Source organism: Trifolium pratense, linkage group LG2 (assembly GCF_020283565.1).
Source record: "Trifolium pratense cultivar HEN17-A07 linkage group LG2, ARS_RC_1.1, whole genome shotgun sequence".
Lineage (NCBI taxonomy): Eukaryota > Viridiplantae > Streptophyta > Magnoliopsida > Fabales > Fabaceae > Trifolium > Trifolium pratense.
This window is the reverse complement of record NC_060060.1, coordinates 39,342,933-39,356,747: the sequence shown is the minus strand read 5'-3', so window position 1 is coordinate 39,356,747 and position 13,815 is coordinate 39,342,933. Positions and strand designations below refer to the sequence as shown.

At 33.8% G+C, this 13,815-nt stretch overlaps 1 protein-coding gene across 1 annotated transcript; it reads right to left on the bottom strand.

The window, feature by feature from the left end:
* Nucleotides 1-1,929: 1,929 nt before the first annotated feature.
* Nucleotides 1,930-13,514, bottom strand: LOC123907281. The gene is made up of 16 exons (XM_045957479.1): nt 13,354-13,514; nt 13,009-13,192; nt 11,957-12,473; nt 11,393-11,543; nt 10,955-11,065; nt 8,941-10,756; nt 8,388-8,711; nt 7,209-7,734; nt 6,696-6,846; nt 6,089-6,199; nt 5,577-5,934; nt 4,865-5,101; nt 4,640-4,709; nt 3,810-3,973; nt 2,840-2,906; nt 1,930-2,606 (listed from the first exon to the last, which is right to left on the bottom strand). The coding sequence occupies exons 2-16, from the start codon at nt 13,144-13,146 to the stop codon at nt 2,458-2,460; spliced, it is 4,890 nt and encodes a 1,629-aa protein (XP_045813435.1). The 5' UTR covers nt 13,147-13,192; nt 13,354-13,514; the 3' UTR covers nt 1,930-2,457.
* Between the last annotated feature and the right edge of the window lie 301 nt (nt 13,515-13,815).

Sequence of the window (13,815 nt, the reverse complement as noted above, 5' to 3'; positions counted from 1 at the left end):
CTAATCACACTGAATACACAATTCTCATGTTACCTTATGTAAAATATCTATACTCTTAATTATACTATATAAACCGTAAAATCCTTCCACTGTCTTTGGAATGATCTGAAAATTACTTTCCTTCTTTCCAAGCTAATCACTAAAAAGCAATCATGCCCAAAAAAGCAACTGCAAAAGTGACAACAATAAGATGGCGAGGCTCCGGTGGTGGCCGTGGCTCGCTCCGCTGAAATTCTCATCAATTGGATACAAGTTCCCCGGAGGCCCGGTTATGTATATGTAGGATGGTGAGGGTGGTGGGGGACAATATTGTGTGGGTGGTTTCTTTGGAGATGGTGGTGGTGGTGATGGTGGTGGGTTCGCCGGTGGAGGTGGAGGTGAGTAGTCCCCACATGGCGTGCACTTTACATCAGTACCGTTTGTCATAGGCACATTGGTTTCGTCAAGTTTTCTAGATTCAAAGCCGGTGACTTCAGAAGTAGTTATGATGTAAAAAAACATAAGGATTAGAAACATTGGTACCTTAATTTGATGGTGCCTTTTGATTAACATGGTGTTGCTGGTTCAATGGGAATGAGGATTTTCCTTTGAGAGATTGCTTGTGTGTGTATGTGTTTGTGATTTGGAGAATGGAGTGAGAAAAAAGGGTGAGAAAGGTGAAGGATTTGTTACGTTTGGTGCATGGAAACTAATAAATAAAAAAGAGGTAAATTTAAATTGGCAAAATGAGCTTTTTGGTTATGATGATATTGTTTTCTAGAAGAGGGAATTGGAGTTGATGTGTGAGTATTTATTTATGAGTTCTTTTTTATTACCTTCTTGAGGTCTAAGTAACTTGTGGAAAAAGGAAAACTCAATTTTCAATAGCATGTGGCTTGTGTATTGTGGGTTCCACATGCATATACATGTTACATGTATATTTGTTAATTAAGTCTTAAATAATTGAAATTGATTAGGCTACTTTGGATGGTTTAAGTTTTTTGGCACAACATAAGTTTAATCTTTTTTTATTTTTGACAAAAAGTTTGAATCTTAGATCCCAATTTTTCGTTGCAATGTTTTTGAGGTCAAATCAAAGCTCATTTATTTATACATATGAAAGGTCATTGTTCTAATCTAATTGAAGTGTCACTTTTGTTGAAATAAATGTAGTTCAGATTAATTTACTAGAACTAGAAGTTAGCATATGCATGAGGGAATCATCTACTAAAGGGTACTTCTATAAGCAGAAGCAACTTGTTTTAATAAAATTTGTTTTGATGTTGCTAATTTATAAATCACTTTTGAAGTTCACTAATGTAACTGGTGTTTTTTTAATCAAATTTATATTGGTGTTTTTAATTTTTAAATCATTTTTGAGTTTTATTGATTAACTGATGTATAAATATACAAGTGACTGTTCGATTAACTAATGGATATGTTTAGTTCAAATTTGAACAAAATACATTAATTTTTATTGACTTATTGTAATTGACTCTTTTTTGTTTGGTTTAATACATTAATTTTTATTGACTTGCTGTAATTGACTGTTTTTGTTTGGTTTACAATGTTGGACAATGAGAATTGAATTTATGACCTCATGCATACTACTCAAATTTTTCACCACTAAACCAAACCTAGTGACTTGTGTAATTGACTCTTATATTTATGATAGAAAGGAATATTTGTTATACATTAATTGTATTCTGCATGTTACAACATGTTCAATATTTTAGTAAAAATAATCACATGTTCAATATTGTACCAAAAGAAAATTCAATTATTGACATTATAAGGATTTGAAAATATATCCAAACTAATTTATTCTGTCGCTATATATATTTAAGTATTTGAAAATAAGGTCAACAAAGTATACGTACGCTATTAATGGCACCAAACTAATACAGTAAATAAACAAACATGGAGAAAAAGATGAAAGAGACAATTGAGTAGGCCTAAAATTTAGTTGTTAATCAGTCACATTACATATTCACATGCATTTGTTTCTACTATATGAAATATTTGACATGTATGACGCATGCCATTTCCACAAGCACAATCGTTCGGGAGAATTCAAATTCGATTCCTAAGAGAAACAATTATTGGTCAGACATTACTGACCACAACCGAACTCTAGATTATCATAACTCCGTTCCCTGAGAACTGAGGGGTTAACAGCCAAAAGAAACATAAAATTCTAATCCCAATCAAAAGGGGCAGGATAGGTCATCATTGACTATCGCGTAACTTTAATTTTGAGTCATGTTGCTTTAATTTGAGTCATCAAAGTCACACTACACGTGATACAAAAAAATTACTGTGTTTTAACGCGTATGTGTGTGTTTGGCTCTGCGGTCTAGACCTATATGGCAAAAACCAATAATCCCCTAATTGCAAAAGAGCCTAAAACTTACATGCAATTCATGTACATATAGTTAGTCAAGAACACATCTTCGTGCTTCAAAAGAAGGGCAAAAACTACAGGGCTGATTTTGCCATACTTCTTAATTTGGTCAACATTTGAGCAGCAGCTGAATTTCTTGCTTCACGAGGAAAGGAACAAGGGTTACCATCGCACAAATACTCAAAGTCCATTCCTTTAACACTTACATTAGCTTGAAATGCACCTTCAAAAGGTAATTATCAAATATAATGATTAGTAAGATGCATGATCGATAAAAATATGACACTTTAAGTAAACAATCGCAAAATATACTAGTTGAAATATCATATAAAAAGCATTTGTGTGGAATGGCTATATATCTTGTTTGATATCATCTCTTTAAATGTAAACAACTGAGCCAGAATTGCATGCTGCTAATGGTTCACCGTAGAAGCAACCTTGGTTAGGTAGTCTTACCATTTGATGGAGATACACCATAAGTTGGCACGATCCAATTATTTGCATGACATATTTCATCTAGTTCCTGCAAGATCAAACAGAACTTTCAAGTACTTGTATAAAGCTGAAGGAAAAACAATAATGTGTCAAGCTATGTTTCTTTAAAAAGACGCATTTGGCAGCATAAATCACAATTTTTTAATTATATATATCCTCAAATCCACACCTCAAATCAACCTTATAAGTTGTTTATGGCCTCTAAAACATGATATTTTCCTTCCCACAAATTTAAAACTATTGTTTCTTCTTATTATATACTAGTACTTCTACCCGTGCGATGCACGGGCCAAATTGTGGATAGATGTTGCATTTTATATAGCAAAAATGTGAATGTGTGAAAAAAAAATTATATCCTACATAATATTAGACAAAAAGTGACATTCTCAAATAAACCTTATAAGTTGTTTATGGCCTCTAAAACATGATATTTTCCTTCCCACAAATTTAAAACTATTGTTTCTTCTTATTATATATTCTCTTGATCATTGGACTCGTATATATGTTCCCCATACAAATATTTATTTTACATTGCTGTATTCTTCTAACAATATGCTTCCAATAAACTAGCAACATTCGCCGAATTATGTATAATATATACAGAACCACATAAAATTAGTAAGCAATCATTTTCTGTTGCTTGTTTTACTAAAATTTATGAAATTCGTAAAGTAATCACATTAATGCACCACAAGTACCAATCACAATAAATTTCCAAACTATGGATGGATGTTAAAATTTAAATTAAGTATTAATTAACCAAGATATTGGGCTCAAGTGGTTAATGAGCTCCCCCTAAGACAAATTGTTCGGGAGAACCCGAGTTTGATTCCTGGTGGGAACAATTTTTGGTCAAGCTTTATTTACCTCGCGGCCGAACTCTGGATTACCAAAAAAAATCAAAATAAGTATTAATTAGAACATATCTTGCCTCGCAAGGACTTTGTAAAGTGAGCACAGCCTCTGCCAATCTTTTACTCTTAACAGATGGAGGTAAGCATTGACCCTCGAGATATTGACACATCCGTCCTTGATTTCTTACATTACAGCCTTCTATAATGGAATCTATTTTTAAATCCATGTCATCTTCCTCACCTAAGTTTGTCAAGAAAACACAAACACATTCAATAACTCTTTTAATCGTCACATGGTCAATACGAAAATGGTAGAGCTATACAGAAATAAATCAATTCACCCAAGTCAATTAATTTAAAAGAATCATCAGTGATCCATATTGCATGACAGAAAAGTATGGCATATAGTTGGTACTATACAGATATAACCTTCTGGTGAAAAAGAAAAAAGTTTGTGTTCTTTTCACATTGAAAATTCATGATTCTCAAAGCAGCTTTAGATTGGGTTTGAGAATAAAATAACAGAATAACAGTAGAATAAGTCGGAGATGATCATAACAAGACATATGATCCAACCTAAGAAACCTTAAAGGTCTGTTTGGTGGTAAGGATAGAGAATGATAGGATAAGGACAATATAAGGTCTTATCCTATAAATATTGATTTACAACAATTATGTTTGTTAAATTTATGAAATCCAACACCAGATATTGGTCAAAACAAATCTAACAATTTAAAGTGACAATGAAATGAGATAAAATGCCTATAAGAAGCTAATAATCACTGTAATATACCAGTATCATTTATGCTGGACCACAAATCTATCATAAGGGAAGAACCTTATGATAGAAGAATGCGGAGAGAAACAATTAACAGCGATGATAAACAACCAGTAATGGAAAACATACCAATTAACCATCTCTGAATTTTCATATTACACACAGCAATCTCATCCTCTATCACGCGCTTCTGAAGAGCCTGCTCAAAGAAAAGGTCCATAATAGAAATAGGTCAAAAAAAATTAAAGGTTGAAAACCAATTTGTTGACAATAGCGGTACAAACATATAACACAAAGAAGCATATAAGTTTGAACTCTAATCCAACACTATTGATTAATATAAGAGGTTTTTACCAGTGCGCTCCTCTTTCGTTTAAGAGCATTGACAGCAGTTTGTGACAGTATCTTCCCCTTTGAAGCTATGAAAATTCCGATTTTCTCAAGATCTATGTTGGAATTATTTGCAATCAGGGTACATTTTTCTACTGTTTCATTGTCAAAAGGGGTATCGGCACAAATCTTATCAAAAGCAGATTGATCTTTGATTCCACCCTCAGTGATGTGCTTCCTTGTTGAGACAACCTTCTCAGCCTGCCAATTCAATGCCGTGTAGCTGGATGAGATATGATATATATATATATATATATATTGGAATAGCTTTGAAACAGCTTCTTTTTTTTTTTTTAGGAAATATATTTCTTAGGAAAAAAAAAAAGGGAAAAGTAGACGTAGAGGAACCTCCTTTAAGAGAGAGAAGGGGAAAAAGTATGTTCTCTAACTAAGAGCCATCTTGATAACAAAGGAAATAGTCAACTATAGAGTCTATGTAAACCCGTGGAGTCTTCGTAGACTCTATTAGTAAGAGTTTACTTAATACAAAAGAAATATTGTTTAAAACATCTACCATAGTATCTAAACATATTTAATGCTATGTGCGAGGTATAAACTCAATATTATAACTTGTCAAATACAGCCATGAACACCTTTCAACTCTAGGAGTAATACATCAACTAAAGTCAAAAGAAGGAAGGTAATAAACAAAGTAATTTAAGAAAAGAAAACAAACCTGGATAGGGCTTGTACATTCATTTGAGTGATGTTGCACAGATGGATTTTCTATCTTTTGATCTTCACGAACCTGTAAAGTTTTGACACTAAGCTTGCATTCTTCTTTATTTTTAGATGGAAAAACTGAAGAGCTGTCCACATCCATATCCTGGCCTTCCTTGACAGAACCACACCGTGTAATTGTATCGCAATCATTGATCTCTTTCTGATTGAGAGCTTCAATAGTATCATGGCATGACTTGTTATCAAGGCCAATAGACATGCCTTCACTACTTGCATACAGTTCTGTTACATCTTGCTTTGGGGATTGTTTCTCTACCAGCTTTGAATCTTGCAAACTATTAGAGAATGTTTCTCTGCAAAGAACATATTACACAAAACTATGTTATGAGAAATAATTTGAGTAAATCTATGTTATGTTTTTCAGACTTCTAATCATGAGTTTAGAATTCTTTACTGTAAATCAATCTAAGTCGGGAATCAGAAAATGGAAAGGCAAATTACACAAACCTAGAAATCCACTCTGAGATTATTTCGGAATAAGGAAGCACATGGAAGTACTCGAGAACTGAGGTGACCGTCCAACTGCTAGAACTCTTTTTGAGCAAAGGACCCCGGAAGCTATGCAAAGATGAATATAAGATGTTATGGAGAAGCAAACATAAAGTTTGTTAACAATCAGATTTACTGTATTACAACAATCAGGTAAATATTCAGCTTGCCGAGCAAACCATTCTACGTTCACCTATTGTCTAAGACCTGAAAAACAACAGCTGCAGCCTTATGATCAGACTGTAACATTTTAGCTAATAAGTAGCCGTCCAAACAAATTCATAAAAAATTAAAATGACCATCAAAATGAAAGTTTATAAGTCAACATGCACAGATTCATAAAAAATTTAGAACTTGGTTTAGAAGTGAAGACAATTATTGGTATGCAAACAAAGTATATTTGAATTTTTGGTAGACAAGGGAAAACTAATCCAACTGAATGGATGAAACAAAAAGGCAACTGTTGTTTTTTTCCTATCAATGGAAAAACTTCCTACAGCTATGCAATTCACTATTGAGACACGAATCATCGGCCAATAGCAAAACCATACAATGTATAACGAACCTTTCAATTAAATCTTTGATAGGAACTTGAATAAGCCCCTCAGTGGTCGGCTGTGAGCACTTCATTATATAAAAGCGCGAAGCTGTCTTCTCTTTGCTCTGGGAATACACAGTGTAACTTTCCAAAAGCATAATATCAATACTATTGATACCTGTATGGCATACATGAATCATATTTGACGTTTATCAATCAAAAAACACAAGGTTAGAACACAAATTAAGAGAAAATGATACAATTAACTCAAAATGCAATATACTACAAAAATATTTGATAGAGAACAACTATTTATTATACAAAAAATAAAGAACAAATTATGTATGGAATATTATCCTCAAAATACATGGAAAACATAAGAGAAGTATACAGCATAATTGGATAACTGAAAACAAAGAAAAAAACTTATGCGGCAGAATGTTCTTTGACTTGTAATACTAATTACGAATAAATTGAACTAAAAAATTATAGTTGCTAACAATAGCTATGCCAATCTTTCTGTAGAAGAATGATAATTACCTGTAGCTTCCTTTACAGCAGAATAACCAACTTGCACAAATTCATCATCATCAACATTTAATCCATTTTCTGTAGGCTTCTTAATGACTCTTCTCTTTTTGTAGGCATGGTTGATTCCATTTGTAACTTCAGAAATTTGATTGTAAGAATCCACGTCTTTTTCAATCACTGACCATACCCCATCAGTGATGGAACAGAAAAGCAAGAAGCAGTTCTCTTTCTTACTGTTAACTAAAAGGACGGCAACTTTCGAAACGGGCCATCCCTCTATATTAGGAACATTTTTTGAAGCATCTAAATGTATGCATATATCACACGAACCAGTGATCGCTTTTTCTGTTAATGAAAGCTGCTGCTCCATATCAACGAGGTCAGTTTCATCAGGCTTCTGCGTGAATTTCATATATCTTGACAACATTGGTCTCAGATCCACAATCAACTTGCAAAAGTCCTTAAATGCCACAAATTCTAGCTCTGGATGTTGTATTCTGTGGTAATAGTTGTACAGCAACACAACAGAATGCACCTGATATGAAGAACACCATGATCAAGTCCTTAATAATGAGATATCATATCATGTAAAAAGCCTCATTAAAAAGCAGAAAACAAGACTCGACGAAGAGAAATTATCAATATCACAACCCTTTTCATCTACTTTTCAATATATGACAACATTTTCTCAAGACAAGATGTTTCACTTTCCTAGACCTTTTTGATGTTTCATTTCCCAAATAGTTTAGATCCATTGTATATTACATAGAATAACTTCAATTAATCTTAAAGAATATAATTTAAAAAATCAAAGAAAACAAATTCAAGCACATTCAGCAAAGTTTTGCTTCTGTAAATTTATTTTTTTTATCTTAACGCTACCTCCTATTAAGTATAGCAGGTCAAATCTAATGAGCTAGGAAATGCCACTATACATTAGGGTAATCAAAGTGTGAGGCATTAGTGGTTTATTTTATGGTTTGGTTAGGTTGGTTAATTATGTTCTTACCAACGGTTTTGGTTGGTCTCATTGGTTGCAAGTATTGTTATTAATCCATAACACTTCAAGCAGAGAATAAAAACAATAGTGAACAAAAAAATGGTCTGAATCAAAACAAGTTCCAAATAATGACCTAGGTGTTGATCTTTGGATTGCTATAACAAAAGTGTAAAGATGAATGAAGAAACCTGTTTTGCAAGTTTGAGCTGTTGAGATAGTGGAGGATCATCACGAATAGAAGGCTTTGCTGGAAGCACTGGATCAACCAAGTGTTCAACGAATGCCCTAACTGCATCCACAGTAGGACACACATCTGATAAACCCATCTTCTCATTCGAAGCTATGAAAATTGGGACCTTCTCAAGACCTGTGTTGGAATTATTTGCAATCAACGTACAGTTTTCTGTGGATTCATTTTCTAAAGTGGCATTGGTTAAAATCTTATCAAAAGCAGATTGATCTTTGATTCCACCCTCTGTAATTTGCATCGTAGCTGAAACAACCTTCTCAACCTGCCAATCCAATGACATGTAGTTGGATGAAAGGTAATAATATTAAGAAACCCTTGAAACTGATTTCTTAAGATAAAGCCATCTCAACAACAAAGGAAATACTAAAAAATCTAGAGTCTATGTAAACTCGAGGAGTCCCCATAGACTCGACTAGTAAGAGTTTGCTTAATACAAAAAATATTGTTTAAAACATCTACCACAATCGTCTGAGAAAATATAAAATTCAAACCTCGCTAGGTCTTGTACATTCATTTGAGTGAAGTTGCACCGTTGGATTTTCTATCATTTGATCTTCATTAACTTGTAAAGTATCGGCAATATGCTTCTGGATGTCTTCTTTATTTTTAGATGGAAAAACTAAACAGTTGTCCACATCCATATCCTGGTCTTCCTTGATAGAAACACACTGTATAATTGTACCGCAAGCATTGTTCTCTACCTGATTAAGAGCTACAATAGTATCATCACTGCATGGCTTGCTATCAAGTCCATTAGACATGACATCACTACTTACAAGTGATTCGGCAATATGCTTCTGGCATTCTTTATTTTTAGATTCAAAAACTAGAGAGTTGTCTGCATCCATATCCTGGTCTTCCTCGATAGAACCACACCTTAAAATTGTACCACAATCATTGTTCTCTTTCTGATTAAGAGCTACAATAGTATCACTACATGGCTGGTTAGCAAGACCAATAGACATGCCATCATTAGTTACATTCGATTGGGCAATATGCTTCTGGCATTCTTCTTTATTTTTAGATGCAAAATCTAAAGAGTTGTCTGCACCCATATCCCGATCTTCCTTGATAGAACCACACCTTATAATTGTACCGCAAGCATTGTTCTCTTCCTGATTAAGAGCTACAATAGTATCATCACTGCATGGCTTGTTATCAAGACCAATAGACATGCCATCACTACTTACATGCGATTCGGCAATATGCTTCTGGCATTCTTCTTTATCTTCAGACAGAAAAACTAAAGAGTTGCCTGCATCCATATCCTGGTCTTCCTTGATAGAACCACACCTTATAATTGTACCGCAATCATTGTTCTCTTTCTGATTAAGAGCTACAACAGTATCACCGCATGGCTTGTTATCAAGTCCAATAGACATGCCATCATTACTTACATGCGATTCGGCAATAAGCTTCTGGCATTCTTCTTTATCTTCAGACGGAAAAACGAAAGAGTTGCCTGCATCCATATTCTGGTCTTCCTTGATAGAACCACACCTTATAATTGTACCGCAATCATTGTTCTCCTTCTGATTAAGAGCTACAATAGTATCACTGCATGGCTTGTTATCAAGACCAACAGACTTGCCATCATTACTTACATGCGATTCGGCAATATGTTTTTGGCATTCTTCTTTATCTTCAAACGTTAAAACTAAAGAGATGCCAGCATCCATATCCGTGTCTTCCTTGATAGAACCACACCTTATAATTGTTCTGCAATCATTGTTCTCCTTCTGATTAAGAGCTACAATAGTATCACTGCATGGCTTGTTATCAAGACCAATAGACATGTCATCATTACTTACATTCGATTCGCCAATATGCTTCTGGCATTCTTCTTTATCTTTGGACGGAAAAACAAAAGAGTTGTCTGCATCCATATCCCGGTCTTCCTTGATAGAACCAAACTTTATAATTGTACCGCAAGCATTGTTCTTTTCCTGATTAAGAGCTACAATAGTATCATCACTGCATGGCTTGTTATCAAGACCATTAGACGTGGCATCACTACTTACAAGTGATTCAGCAATATGCTTCTGGCATTCTTCTTTATCTTTAGACAGAAAAACTGAAGAGTTGTCTGCATCCATATCCTGGTCTTCCTTGATAGAACCACGCAGTATAATTGTACTGCAACCATTGTTCTCTTTCTGATTAAGAGCTACGATAGTATCACTGCATGGCTTGTTATCAAGAGCAATAGACGTGCCGTCTCTACTTACATGCAATTCTGTCACTTCAAGCTTCGGGAATTGTTTCTCTTCCAGCTTTGAATCTTGCAAACTATTTGAGAATGTTTCTCTACAAAGAAAATATAAGGCAAATAGCCATCATTATCTGATGAAAAGATGAGCAAAAGAAAACATAAAATGGAAATGAGAAATAATTTGAGGAAATCTATGTTATGTTTCTGAGACTTCTAATAAGGTCAACAAAATTCATTACAGTAAATCAATTCTAAATTGGGATCAGAAAAAGGGAAAGGTGGATTATACCAACCTAGATATCCAATCTGAGATTATTTCAGAATAAGGAAGCACGTGGAAGCACTCAACAACTGGGGTGACCTTCCAACTGCTAGAACTTCTTTTGACCAAAGGACCTTGGAATCTATCCAAACATGCAATATAAAATGTTATAGAGAAGCACACACAAAGTTTGTTAACAATCAATTATAAAATGAATATCAAAATGGAAGTTTATAAGTCAACACAGATTCATAATAAAGTTTATAACTAGATTTAGAAGGGAAGACATTGCTTGGTATGCAAACAAAGTATATTTGACTTTTCGGCGGACAAGGGAAAATTAATCCAACTGAATGGATGAAACAAAAAAGTAAACATTTTTCCTATCAATGGACAACTGGACACAGTTATGCAATTCACCCTTTAGGAAACATCAGCAAATAGCAAAACCATACCAATTGTAACATACCTTTCAACTAAATCTTTGATAGGAATTTGAATAAACCCCTCATTAATTGGCTGTGAGCACTTCATTATATAAAAGCGTGAAGCTGTCTTCTCTTTACTATGGGAATACACGGTGTAACTTTTCAAAAGAAAAATATCAATAGTATTGACACCTGTTCATAAAGGAAATAAGAAATATTGATACAAGAATCATAGTCGACTTTTATGAATCAAAAAACGCATGTTAAAACATATATTAAGAAATAATGATACACTTACTCAAAATGCTACAAGAACAACTTAATAGAGAAAAAACTATTTACCAAGCAGAAAAGAAGGAAGAACAAGGTATGTCCTGACATTAACCTAAAAATATATAGAAAACATAAGAAAAGTATGCAGCATGATATTTCATCTTGTCATGTTGACATCATCACTAGGTTAAATAAATTGGAAAAATGAAATAAAAACTTACACGGAAAAATGTCCGGTGACATATGATTGTAATTACGAATAAATTAAAACTAAAGTACTATAGTTGCTAACAATAGCTATTGCAATTTTTCCATAGAAGAAGAATAATTACCAGCGGCTTCCTTAGCAACAGAATATCCAACTCGCAAAATTTGACCTTCATTTAATCCGTCATTTGAAGGCTTCTTAATGACTCTTCTCTTTTTGTATGTTTTGATTTCACTTGTAGCTTCAGAAATTTGATTGGAGGCATCCACATCTTTTTCAATCAATGACCATGCTCCATCAGTGATGGAACGAGAAAGCAAGAAGCAGTTCTCCTTCTTACTATCGACCAAAAGGACGGCAACTTTAGAAATGGGCCATCCCTCTATATTAGGAACTTTTTTTGACGCGTCTAAAAGTGTACATATATCATAGGAACTCATGATCGATTTTTCTGTTAATGACATTTGCTGCTCCACATCAACAAGGTCAGCTTCAACAGGCTGCTGCGTGAATTTCATATATGGTAACAAAGCTGGTCTCAGATCCACAATCAACTTGCAAAATTCCTTAAATGCCACAAATTCTAGCTCTGGATTCTGTTTTCTGTGGTAATAGTTGTATAGTAACACAACAGAATGCACCTACGCCATAATCATGTAATTAAATACTTGTGGTTCTTGAATCTTAAAATAAAAAAAAATAGGAACTTCAATTATTTTTGCATTTAGATAAACTCAAACATACCAAAACGATACTAACCCCAAAAGTCATTTAACTATAACAACAATTTACATGCATTAAAGTAAAATGTGATTCAGTTTATTTATGAATTTGACATGCTGCTAGACAAACCCTAACTCAGAGAGACATCATATCATGTGAAATGTCACATAAAAAAGAACCCGAGTTCGATTCCTGGTGGGAACAATTTTTAGCCAGACTTTACTCACCTCACGGCCGAACTCTAGATTACCAGGTCCCTTTCCCCTGAGAACCAGAGGGTTAATACCAAAAATAAAAACGGTGATAAGAAATTATCAATACCACAACATTTTTCATCTACATTGCCATAAATAGCAAACAATCATCAAAAAGGCCTAACTAAAACCAGTTCCAAATAATCAATCACCTAGGTGTTAACTAATAACAAAAATTTCAAGATGAATGAAAAAAAACCTGTTTTGCAACTTTCTGCTGTAGAGATAGTGAAGGATCATCTGAAATACAAGGTTTTTCTTCCAGCATAGGATCAACCAAGTGTTCAAGAAATGCCCTAATTGCATCCACAGTAGGACACACTTCTGATTCAGCCATGTTTGAATCTGATTTTCACAAGTCCAAATTTTTTCTATAGTTTCACCTGTTACATGCACACACAAAAAAAAGGGTAAAAAAGAAATTTTTATTAAAGACAAAGTAGCATCGTGGTGGTGGAAAATAGTACATGCAAGTTCTATAATCCGAATAAAAACAAACACATTGTTAGCATAATGAGAAAAAAGAAAGGGTAAATTTTTTTACCTTTGGGATTTTGAAATTGGAAAACGTTAGAGTGGGTTATGAAGAGGTCAGTGACAGTCACAAGAGTGAAGAAATTTCATCAAGAAAGAACTGTGAGACTGAACTTGCGGAAAGGTGTCTCTATTTGGTTTGATTTTGTATACCTTTCAGACGGGTCTGTCAAGATGAATCGAGCGCTCCAAGTTTAGCCATGTGTCCTTCTCTTTTTTCAAAAAAATTAATTTGTTAAGAAAAATTAATTTGTTAAGAAAGTGCCAAATGTTAAAGTTTTTTCTTAAAGTGTCAATCCAAAAAATTAGCCGAGCTTGTTATCCATTTTTCTTTCACTCGTGTGTAATTATTTTCAATATATATATATATATAATATCAAAAAATTTAATTTTTTTAAAAAGTCAAATAATATATTAATAAGTAAGACATTCTTAATTGTTGGGTCAACCGCGAGGGGGCAGCTAGGGAGAT